General features: G+C 41.7%; 1 protein-coding gene across 3 annotated transcripts in view; it reads right to left on the bottom strand.

Annotated features, from left to right (window-relative positions):
• The window catches only part of SORL1 (sortilin related receptor 1), a 153,249-nt gene that overhangs the window by 118,631 nt on the left and 21,889 nt on the right, over nt 1-12,729 (bottom strand). For all 3 annotated transcript variants that reach the window (XM_039874716.1, XM_039874715.1, XM_039874717.1), the window contains exons 3-5: nt 11,957-12,082; nt 6,247-6,408; nt 4,802-4,869 (exon numbers count right to left, since the gene is read on the bottom strand). In XM_039874716.1, coding sequence (XP_039730650.1) covers nt 4,802-4,869; nt 6,247-6,408; nt 11,957-12,082 — 356 coding nt within the window. The remainder of the gene's footprint in view (nt 1-4,801; nt 4,870-6,246; nt 6,409-11,956; nt 12,083-12,729) is intronic.

Raw genomic sequence — 12,729 nt, 5'->3', positions numbered from 1 at the left:
AAGGCAGAGTGTTTTGGAATCAGTAAGAAATGGATGGCTTGAGGCTGTCAGCAAATTTCTGGCCTCAAGTTATGATCCTCAGAGGAAGAAAGAAAAGTGTTTCCCCAGGATGGATAATGTGAGAGGAAACCACATGAGGAACCGGTGGGCCTGATGTTTTGCCCTTTCTCTTTCTGTTTGCACTGTGCTGTTGCTGTTGTCACCCATGTGTGCAGCCAGGATTCATCCAATGCAAATTCAGGTCCCGTGAGGCTCCTTTACAAACTCTTCTTTGCATATACTGATCAGTTCAGAAATGCAGGGCTCGTTTCTTCCCCTGTGCTTCTGTCAACACTACATCCCTCTGCAGGAATGTCCTAGCATTTTGTACCTCTAAATTCTACTCATTTTCTGAGGCCAAATTTAAGTTTCCCTCTTCCAGAAGCCTTCCCCTAATGCCCTTTTCCCTTCCCCCAACACTGGCAATGTATCTCTATAGCACTCAATTTCAAGCCTTTTTTATGAGTTTTACATGAGTTTCGAACAAAAGTAGAGAACTGCTTTGGTTGGGTAGATTTTAAATCAATCTCCTTATTTTATACAGTGGTGCTTCTCATTATACTATTCTACACTGTAATATTGTATTATATTGTTATACCATAATGTGTTTGTCTGAGCTTCCAAGAATACAAATGCCTTTAAAGTCCATGTCTTGTATTTCTTTTTATCCTACAGAGTTCCTAGTTGAATTAGTCCTTGCTGCATTGCATCCATGGACCAGAATTATAGAGACTATTCCATATTGAAGACTGTACAGCGATGAGATCAAACTACCTTGGAGAATAATCTCCGAACTGCTGTTCCCCCAAATATGGCCCCAAACAGCAGCTGGGAGGATGACTAATCTTCCCCAAGTTCCTAAAACTCATAACTCACAAGAACATCAAGGCCAGGCAGTCCATTCACCAAGGGGACAAATAACTAGAAAAATCAGGAAGAGAGCTTCGGAGTAAGGATGCAGGTATGACCCACAGAAAGGCAGAAGGGCTCACTTATATAACTATCTTTGTAAAGTTCTACTATATACACAACAGCACTCAGGATAATGAAGGTTTATCTTATAAAATTCCTTAAAAATGTACTGTCACGAGCATATTGGAAGAAAGGAAGGAAGGAAGGAAGGAAAGAAGGAAGGAAAGGAGGGAGGGAGGGAGGAAGGAAGGAAGGAAGGAAAGAAAGGAGGAAAGGAAGAAAGGATGGAAGGAAGAAGAAAAGAAAGAAAGAAGAGAAAAGAAAGGAAAGAAAAGGAGGGTGAAAGAAAGGAAGGGAGATAAGAATAGAAAAATAAAGGAGCCTTTTTCTTTCTTTTTTTTTTACAATGGGAGGAGACTTGATTTTGGAGTCTTATTAAGGCAATAGAGAAACCAACAGCCTTGGTCCTAATGTGGGAGTCAATTATCATCAAATGCTGTGTGTTGGGGTGGGGAAAGGGTGATGATCTCTTCTTTTCCACAATTAGAAGTACTGATTAAAGTACTTCCTCTACCCTAGAGGATATGCAAATTAAAATGAGGCTGCTGGGTATTTTTTCAAAGGCAGAGAGGAAAGGACATTTATTTGGATATTTTGAGAATGAGCTTACTTCATTATTCCTTCCTAGCCAAAATCAGTAGCCAACATCTAGAAATAGAGATGTGACTTTCACCCCAATTCTCTTCCGTAATCCATCCTCGGACATCTTATTTCTGAGAGCCATTCCCCTACAAGTTCTTATACTTCGAAGTTTCTAGTCTTCCACTTCTTACACTCACTCACACTTACTTCCTGTTCTCTTTGCCCTCATTTGGAAATTCCAAGCCTTGCTCTATCTCTAAGCACAGTCATCAGTCCTCACCTGGCCTCATCTGACATCTCCTGCCTCACTTACAACCTTTCAGTGTTGTTCCACAGGGCATACTGCAGCCCCTCCTCCATAGCTCTTCCACTGTCCTGTCTTGCCCATCTCCAGCTCTAAATAACATAAATCATTGGTTTTCCTCATTCCTGCTGCTCCCAGGCTGCCAAGCATTGTCGAACAAATATATGCCATTACTCTCTGAGATTACACTCTCACTTATTATAGGGACTCCTAGGGGAAAATCTCCCAAATAGCCTGAAATTCCCTGATAGCAGACATGTTATTATCTAAAATAAGGTAGACCAGTCCTTTCCCTTAAGATATCTGCAGGGAGGCAGAAGGTACAAGATACCAATTCCCAAAGAGAAGTACCTCTTTTCAGTAATACAGCTGGTTTGCTCTCTTAATATATGGTTCCCTGAACAGATAAAAAAGTAAGTTGTCCCTTTAAAATTCAAATAAAGAAAAAGAGAGTTCTAATGGTATTCCTAGGGTAGAGGCTGTACTTGGATGAAATTATAGTTATAATTTTACTAAGACGCCATAACCTCTGCCCAAGGAAAATAACAAGAAGGTCAGAATCAGCTGTCCTCCATAAAAAGGAAGTCCACTGAAGCCTGAAGACACTCAGTTGTAAGGTTCTTCCCTGTGATCCCTCTATCTTTACTGTCCTCAATTACTAAGAAAGTAGTACTAACTCAAAGATAGTCCTCTTCAAACAGGGAGCTAAAAGAAGGACCGACAGTATCTACCATCTTTGGGGGACATTACATTTAACGAAGACTAAAACTACGTGTAAAAGTCAAAAGACAAATGACAAACTGAGAAACATAAATAAACATATACACTCTATCTCCTATCACACGGGACTGATCTTAAACACATAAAGAGTTCCTGAAAATCAATAACAAAAAGACTAACAATCCAATAGAAAAAGGGCAAAGGGCATGAACAGACATTTCTCAAAAAAAGAAATAAAAATGACCTTTAAGTGGGTTAAAAGATGTTTAAAATCATTCATAAGAAAAATGCAAATTAAAAATACACTGTGATACTATTTCTTTCCTAACACATTGGCCGTGGAGAGAGACCAATTCTATGTTATTGAGATGAGTGCAAAATGTGACACTTTATACAGAAAATTTGTCAATCTCTACCAAAGTTACAATTTCAGTGCTTCATTCACTGGAGATATATCAGTGCCTGAAACTGACAAAAGTCCCTGCCCTTGTGGGCTTTTATTCTTTTGAAGAGAGAAGGACAATAATAAGCATAATCATAGTATATTAGAATGTGATGTGTTATGCAAAAAAAGAAGAGATCCGGGTACAGTAGATTGGGAGTGACAGGACATTAGTCACAATTTAATAGGACCCTTTGGGTAGGTTTCATTTAGGAGGTGTTATTTGAGTAGTCTTGAATGAGCTAGGGAAGAAAGCAGTAAATATATCTTTATTAAGAGAATTCTAGGCAGAGAAAATAGCCAAGTGTAAAGTCCTTGTGGTAAGAATATACTCTGGTATTTAATCTGAGAGAAATAATGATGCATATTGAAGAGTTCAAAGCAGAGGAACAATATAATCTGACCTGTTTTTAACAGGTTCCATCTGGCTGTCTGCTAAGTATTGGTTGCAGAAGTACAAGAGTGGAAGCAGAAAGACCAGTCAGAGGACTGATGAGCAATGATGGTGGCTTGGAGTAGAGTAGTAGCTGAGTAATAAATCCTATATATTGAAGGTGGAGCTAAAAGGATTTCTTGATTGATTGAATGTGAATTGGAAAACAAAGCTGGAATCAATGATGACTCAAAGTTTTTGAATTAAGCAACCAGACACTGAAATAAAGAAGATCATGAGTGAATCTGATTTTGAGCAGTGAAGATCAAGAGTTAATTTGGGCAGTGAAGATCAAGAGTTAGTTTGCTATGTTTGAATGGGTTGAGTGACCCACTGACCTAGCAAGTCTGATTCTGGAATCTGTTCTACATATTCGCCTGCACATGTACAAATTCATGTATTCAAGTTGATATACTATGTCCCTGTATCACTGAAAGGTCAAGAGTAACTAGGACTAGAAATAGCTGTACTTCTTAAAGTACAGCCCTGCTGATTTCACTTCCCTTCCCAAAAACCTACAACGGCTTCCCATTGCTTTCAGAATTCAGTACAAATTCCCTTACCACGCAGTACAGATTCTGACACAAAGAACCCTTTCCAAACTTTACCCAACGCACTGCCCAAAAGTAAGACTCAGTGTTCTGCTCCAAAGCACCACATTGTCTCATCTCTGCTTTTGGCTAGTCTGTTCCTGTCTACAATTCCCATCCTGCACAGCTCCACACAGCTGCACGCTACCTGTTATGCATTTCCTGGTGCTGTTGATGATGCTCCCATCTGGAAAGCCTTCTCATGCTATGTCCATGACTTCTGAGCTTCTCTCATAATGTGTGTTATGTGCACAAAATGTCTTTCCTTACTTCTTCAACAGCAATCTCCTTAATAACTATATCTGTAAATTACTCAACTTCTTATACCCTAAAGTATTTAGCATGTTTTATATTTTTTAAAAATATGATATAAATGAACAAATGAATTGATTTTATGTAAAAAAGAAAATCTCCACTTCTGATATGATGCTCTAAAAATGAAAGTCTTTAGAAATTTATATATACAAGAGCTTCAGGATTCCCCTGGGTTCTCTGGTGGACTAAAAAATGCAAAAGCTCTGCACTCTTCTCACAACCTTCCTTTCTCATCCCCATCCCAAGACTGTTATGCTTGCAGTTCTACTTCTCAGGTCTAGAAAATGTATTTCACGAATCAAGTGCTTCACATTTCATGCAAGGGCAGGTTTATCTTCCATGCAGGAGATAGAACTGAAGAGAAGAGATTATGTAGTTCAAATTTCTTAGATGGCATGACTTACCAGGAAAAGGACTTCACATGTTCTTGAATCATGATCCAGGTCTGGCCAAAATCATCTGACTTCCACAGCTAGAAAGACAAAAGCAACAAGAACTGGTCATGATGCAAGAGGCAGACACAACCTGAATGGCATCACCAAAGACCCACTGAAATCTATCCTAGAAAACATGCTCTCTGTGAAGACAGGCACAGAGATCACCAAGGCCAGCTCAGTTACTCCAAATGCAAACAAGGGCAGGAAAGGAAGGACAGAATGCACCTTTGCATTCTTCTCCATAGTTACTAAGGTCTCACTAGACGGCATCTAGAAAGGAAAAATGATTATGACTTGTCTTTCATTTATAGGTTATCAGAAATTATATTTTAGCCAAGAGAAGCCCTCAGGTGATGGTAAAAACAAAAGGATTATGCTTGGTAGTTCTCACTGAGAAACAGTGTCCTTAAAAACCCATAATGGGCCATGGTGATTAAAGCTGAATGGAAAGGACACTGGCTAAGCACAGAGCCGAAAAGTACCAAGGTGAATCAACTGAATACACAGGGTGTGGCCATAAGTAATTGCTGATCTTTGCCAAAGCTGCTCAGCTTCCAAATACATACACATCCAGAGGATTCCTCTGGCCCTTGCAACCATGTAGTAAGAAGCGGGAGACCAAAAATACCAATAATTCATCTACATTGGTAAACTGGCCCTGCTCACACTTAGGTTCCTCCATAAGGGATGTGAAGGTAATGTTTTGGCTAAACAACTTGCTAAGAAAAAGAAATGTTTTAAGATTCCTTTGAACAAAGCCATTCAAAACTCATAAATCCAATCCTATACAGGTTTCATAGGATTATGCCAGATCAGTATTCTTGACGTGGCAAGTTTTAACCTTGAAATATAAATCCTACTCAGGCTTCCTCCCAATCACTTACCTTTCCTTCAAATTTGGATTAAAGGAGGAAAATACACACATTTATATTACATGCACATGTATACACAAACACTAAAAAAGAATATTAATGTTAATGGCAAATTCAAATAAATGGTAGGCAAAAGCAGTGTGTTTAAGGTGGCGGATAGGAAAAGCACAATAGAAATTCGACAAGTGGTCCCAGTAGAGCTCAGACTTCTCTACCTGACTCTCTCCAATTAATTTTCAGAGCCTCAATTTGCCCTCAGGACTAACAAAGGTACATCTACACCAAGAAAGCCATGATATTTAACTAATAGAGCCTTCCAAGTGCTACATGTTGCTCTCTAGCTGGGATGCAGATTGAGAGTGCCAGGAGAATATATTTTTCCTTAGCCATGGAAAGTGAAACAGTAGCTACAAAGGTTAAGCCTCTTAAAGAGGAGGGAGGAACCAGGGGGAGGTCACTCAAAAGACATGCAGTCTACACAAGCAGAGGGCAGAGCAGAAAACATGAGGAGCCCCACCTGTGTTCCAGAAGCTCTCTTACCTGCTTGTTGGGGTGAGACCTGTCAAAGCCCAGGAGAAGATTGGAGGCCTTACTATGCAAAAGGAGATCAGCTGCCCGGAATGGGATGGAAAAGCCTTGAATAGTGTTGCAGAAGTCAAACGTGATCCAGAGGTACTGGGCATAAGCATCTGTAAAGATGTACTGCAAGAGAAAAGAGATGAGCTTAGAACATGATCTGGCCAGCGCCACCCAACACCCCTCAAACAATGTTTGAGCACACACAAATGCAGGGGCTAACCAGCACCAACCCAGTGCCAAGGATTTGCAGGACTTCCACATGGCATTCTCACTGTCTCCTGGCAATGAAGAGATGCCAGTGCACACCAAACAAGGCTCAGTGAAGGAAGGGGTGCAGGATGGGCTGGCAGGGTGAGTCACACAGTGCTCTCATTTAGCTAAGTAATGAAGCTGGTCAAGGCTTTCTATTTTTTCTTTCAAATGACAGCCATTCTCACTCCCTGGTGAATCACTTGGTCACAATCAGAGGGTGGCTACTAGAAACTGGGACAGAAAAGTCCTGCTCTTCAGACTGGCTGCACACAGATTGGACGGCTGTCTATCTTCTTGCATGCCTTTCCAGGAAAATCCCTAAAATCACACCCAATTACAAAAATTAGATTCACTCTCTTGCCACCAGGCCAGGTGACAGGGCAGCACTGGGGCTGGCTGACTCTCTCTGGGACACAGCAGGAAGTAGTTCCGGTAAGCAAGGGCCTCACCTTATTTTGCTTCCACACAACCGAGTGACTTAGAACAAGTTTGGCTAGAGAATGACTGCCAGTCTAAAGAGTTTTTGAGGAGAAAGGATTCAATTTAACAAATATGTATTTGAATATTCACCATAGACCAGACGTTGGGAGTGCCAGAGTGAAGGATGCTTACAGAGTGCCAGGATCCTTCCTCTTAAGTAGATTAAAATCTAATATGGGAGAAAGACAGGTCCATAGCTAACTATATGTAAAGGGAAAATGAGATTAAATGAGAAACGATGGACAGTCCTACGAAAGCGCAGACTACAGGTTATAGTTTTTTAGATCAGAAATGATTCCAGGTATGATTTAGGCCTTGAAGGACAGGCAAGACTTCCTTAGGGAAAGAACATTCCAAGACTAGGGCAATGAGAGTTTGGGAACGAAGGAGGGAAAAAAAATATAGCATAGGTCTAATGACAGCTCTTGAAGGCTGAGGGGAATGATTAAAAAATAAGGCTGGAAAGCACATATGACAACAGACCTTGAATGCACACAAGAGATCTGAATGACAGCCCCTGTTCTCAGATGAACAAGGGTGGCTAAGGGAATATGTGAACCAGAAACTAGAGACAAGGGGAACCAACTCTACCATCAACCAGTCACTGAAATCCTAGAAATCAACAATCCAAAGGAATCAGTCCAAAACACTTTTCCTAACTGATTCCACCTGATCCAGATCAATCTTCAGCTCTGATTCTCTCAGCACTAATAGCTTCTGCAAGCACTAATACTTATGCACTTGTTCACATGTTGCTTTCATATGTTCTTGCTCCTTTTCTTTTGCACTCTCTAGACTCTAAACTTCCCAGAAAGATGTTTTATGTGTTCTTTCTCTTGTGTTTTCTCCACAACATCTAATGTAAAACTCCCATCTCTGTAGAAGCCTGATTAAAACTAACTCTAAAGGGTAGTCAATGTTTTGAAAGCAAAAACTACTCAAAGCAAGTGCAACGTTATAAAAACAATTAAGAAAACCATTATGATTTTTGGCATAAAAGTGATCCCTAGAAATAATTTAGCCCATTCTCCTGCTCTGAAACCATGTTGGTTACTGGAGAAGGGAGTGTTCTAAGTTTGAAAAGAAATCTATTGCATGGCTTCCTGCAGTTTCATATTTTAGAATCTAAAAATTATGTACCCAGTCATAGAACTTATTATTGTTTATGATAATAGCTAACACTTTTCAAGAGCCCTTACTATGTACCAGGCACTGAGCTAAAAGTTGTAAGCCTTATCTCATTTAGTCCTTTTAGCACTCACAGCAACTCAATGCCTTAGACATTATTACCTCTTCTTTTACTAATGAGGACACTGTCGCTTAGAGAGATTATCTGCCCAAGAAGACCCAGGAGTAGGCAGCATGTGCATCAATGTATGGCTGATTCAGAGCCCATCTTTTAACACTTCATCAATCCTTACTTCTTTTCTTCCAATAAAAGGCAATATTTCCTGAATTTAATTCATATATCTCCTCTTAATTCACTCCTTAAGCTTTTACTGGAAACTCTCTTCCCTTACTTTCTGCAATAGGGTCTCATCTCCACTCTCCATCCCCCAGCTCTGACCATCTCTGTCCTTGACTCTCTTGCTGGCTCCTTTCTCTTGGCCCACTCCCTACCCTCACATAACCTCATCACTCTTCTATCCTTGGCTGCTAACTTGGTTTATCCTTCCACACAAATTCAACTATGGCTTCCAAGAAAAAGCATTCCCTGACTTTCTTATCTATGGTCTAATCTTGACTTCTCACTGAGATTCTTGTGTCATTACCTTTTTCTTAGGATCGCCACTGTTATGCCAAGATATTTCACTATATCCAAAACTGAACTCTTCAACACCTTCCCACCAAAACCCAATTCTCCCTCCTCATGTCCCAAGTTCTTCTCCCAGGCCCATTACTCACAATTAACATTGGGGTTTTACACATTGCCCTCCTTTGGCCCCCACTCTTATCAGCCACCTACGCTGTTATGTTTTCCTTTAAAATATTTTTCACAATCTGTGCCTTCCTTCTTATTCCTACTGCTACTAGCCTGGCCCATGTCCTTTCTAGAGATTATAAGCAAAACTGGGCATTGGGTGTTATTCATCCTCATGTCTTTTAGGGTCTAGCAGGGTGTGAAATATTTAGAGGGTGATATTAGGTTTGGTTGAGTGAGTAGGCACCTTCGTGCCTATAATACTACAATGGTTCCCTTTCCGACCCTTCTCTAGTCTTTCCCTTCAGTCTATCCTACATATTTCCAGAAGACACATTTCCCTGGGACAGTATTCACAGCAACTCTCCTACTCAGAGATTCTTCCGGCTCTCTACACATTTTGTCTTCAAGGCAAATTGTAAACTCCTCCACCTTCAGACAGGGGCCTGACTGATATCAGGAAGCACCTCAGTGCAAATCTTCCACCCCTGAGAAGCAAATCTCCTCACTACCTGCACAGAAACCACATATTAGCACCTCGAAGTCTCTGCCCACGTCTTTCTCCTCCTGGAGGGCTCCCACCAACTCTGCTTTAGCCACTGAAATCATGCCTATGCTTGAAGCTTCATTTCTAATTCTAAATACCCCATGGAGACTTTACTTCTCTGCTGCAACCTCATTCAATTAGCCCAGCCCTTATTACTCGCAGCTTCCATTCATCATTTAGGCATGTGTTGCTTTGTGTTGTTATATAACCATGTCACATATGCACATGTTAGGAAGGCACAGAATGTCCTACTCTGCTTTTAAGTCCCTATATTTGCCTATTCAAGACCAACCCCATAGATTTCCCAGGGCAGACTTACTAGGTGTTTTCTAAACTATGCGATTTCAGGAGTGTCCTCACATACCCCAGCTCTCCAACCCCGTTTGTAAACACAGAATATTCCAGAAGAGCTTCATCCATTAGCTTAAAGTTTCTTCTTAAAATGTAAATACCTCTGGAAAGATAAAATTAGCAACAGAATTTATCTCCATGTTAGCATAAGAGACTCTCTCCAGTTTTGAGTGCAGAAACCACAAGCACGATGAAAGGATGAAGGGTAGAAGAAACATATGTCTAGGAAGTGGGAACCAACTGAAAGAAAAAGAGCTGTTTTATCATTTTACATAGGACCAACGCTTCCTGGAAAAAGGAAAGACCAGCTCTCACTTCTGCTGAGGTCATGAAGCCTAACTGCACATTCAGCGACCTTTTTAAGAGAGCCCAGACATATTTAGACACTGCCTGAGTGATCTTGGGTCTGCTATGAGGCTAGTGAAACTGCCACGTGTGTAGCTAGACCTGCACACTGGTTCAGGAGGCAGCACACAGGATGGAGAAGAAGGAAGTTGGACTTCAAGCTAATGCAAAAATAGACCCACACACTCATACGACCCACGACCACTCCATCCCCTGTAACCATACCATCACCATAGCAAGGCAGAGCCAGTAGACCAGAGCTGGTCGCCTAACTAGCATCTACTCTTCCTTTCCACGGGCACACACCCCCTGCGATTTCCATGTGGTTCTTTCGTGATATCATAACCTTTCAGAGCAGATGCTAACAGTCATTTCAACCATTTCAAATCATGCTCCTTGATAGCTCACTTAACATTTTATAGGTGACGTGCCTGGGCCCAGTGCCTTGGCATAGATAATGAGGCACCCAGCCTTATGTAATTTTTCTCACAAAGTGGTAAGTTTGGTGGAGCAAACTACCTTCCAAGGGACAAAGGCAAAAGTAACAAAAGTAATCACCACAATAAGAGTCATCATTTCCTTCCCGAAAAGTCTAGAGCTAACAGCTTTCTCTGGGGACTTAGAAGCTCAGCAGAGAAAGCTCCATCCCTAAGCTCCATCCCTAAGCTCACTCAGCCTGCTCCAGGCCCAGGTCCTACTGTCACTAAGTTCTCCAAAAAGGCAACTCCTTTTCACTTTCTCCATCAACTCTAAAGCATATCCAACTCAACCAGGAGAAACCTGAGATGCACAGCTCTTCAAGGCAGACAGCACAATGGGCTGCTCCCATTTTACCTCACAGCACCTAATACTCTTTCACTGCAAGCATCCCTGTCTTTCTCTATGGCCCTGCCCTGCTCCTTCTCCATACCTAATGCTCAAAAAGCTCCCTACCCTCTCCCTGCACTAAACCTCCCCCTAAAAGTTCATAACAGCATCTTTTCTGATGATTCAGGCATATGGCTTTAGCGGCTGCTTACCACAAACTATGACAAGCAGGAAGAAAGATGAACTCTGTTTACAGACATCTGTACCCTATGGTCGGAGGTGCAGAAAGGAAGTGGGTGGGGGTGGGGGGTGCTGAAAAGGAAGATTCCAAAAAGACAATGGGTGTTTTCAAGGCCACAACTTAAATAAGTGTTAGCTCTGGGACAATGTGTAAAACTAATGACCGTAATAATAGATAGGTACAAGCTGACAGAGTGAGTAATCCAGGTGTTATTTGATTCTTGGGAGTCAGGGGGCACACAGTTCTATCCATGGGGAGATGGGGTTCTCTTGCAGAAACAAGGCCAGGCCAGCTAGTTGGGAAAACAAATCGGGAGGCACAGCAGGAATTGCTGCCTTTATTTCATTTTCTATACCTGTATAGGTTGGAGGGAGAAGGGTGCATGAATGTACAAGCATGCACACACACTTGCACAAATGCATGAGCACTGGTGATGCAATGAAACCAAGAGTTTAGCAGCCCAGTGCAAGACCTGCAAGGTAAATCTCAGGAGACTGATAACATTTTTGCGACTTGTGAGTCAAGCAACTTATTAGTTGGCAGATAGATTTTCTGTGCTGTAACTTGCCATTGTTTATCTATGAAGGCAGTCTGGCCAGTACCTGGCCTACTTGATTATGTACAATTCCACCCTGAGAATTGTCAGCTCCACCTCCCAGCCCCCAAGGGCAGCCATCATCCGAAAATACAGCCCCATGAAGTCACAAGGGGACAGCTGCTTCCTTACACGCTTGTTGTCTGCAGGACTGTGGTAGAACTGGGCGATCACAGCTTCACTGCCATTTCTCACACCAAAGTTTAACTTTGCTGAAATTTTCTGGAATGACTTTCCATAGTCGTAAGACACGTACACCTGGAATGTGGAGGAAAGGGAAAAAAAAGAAAAGAGTTGGTGAGAAATGTGGTAGAAAGAGCTCTCACTTTCAAACATTCTGCCCTAGATCCTGAACGTGGTTCCCAATAGATCCCTAGATATGAAAAAGATAATCCATAAAGGAGAAGCAGGGATCCTCTCTGTCTGTCCTCAAGCACATAGGGGCAGAAAGCATGGGAGCCTTGCAGCCTGGAATACACAGGCCTCTTGTCTGAGGCCAAGAAAAATCTCTGGAAGGGGAGACACCTGGATGAAAACAATGATAACCTCCTCCCCATGGCTGGGTTAAGTGCTGAACAGATTACATCCAGAGGCAGAGAAAATGTTGTTGTGTGAGGAGAAGGGATTGAGAATGTTTGCCTTCTGTTGAAATGCCCCCCAAAGGTAATCTAATACCTCATCCCTCTGCTAGGAAGTTCTGTTCCTATAGCATGCCAGAAGATTAAAAAAAAAAAAAAAAAAAAGCCTCGTGGGTCTCCACAGAGCAGCCCAAGAAATGGAAAAGAAAGAATGCTAAAAGATTGAGTATGCAAAGAGGTTAAATACATGGCTACCTGAGCCTCTTTCCCAGCACTCCTGTTTTCTGATTCTATACTCTGGGAGACTGAGCATGCAGCACAGCAACA

Source organism: Pteropus medius, unplaced genomic scaffold (genome assembly GCF_902729225.1).
Source record: "Pteropus medius unplaced genomic scaffold, Ma_sr-lr_union100, whole genome shotgun sequence".
NCBI classification, from domain to species: Eukaryota; Metazoa; Chordata; class Mammalia; order Chiroptera; family Pteropodidae; genus Pteropus; species Pteropus medius.
The sequence above is the reverse complement of the archived record's forward strand: the minus strand, read 5'-3'. Positions and strand labels throughout refer to the sequence as shown.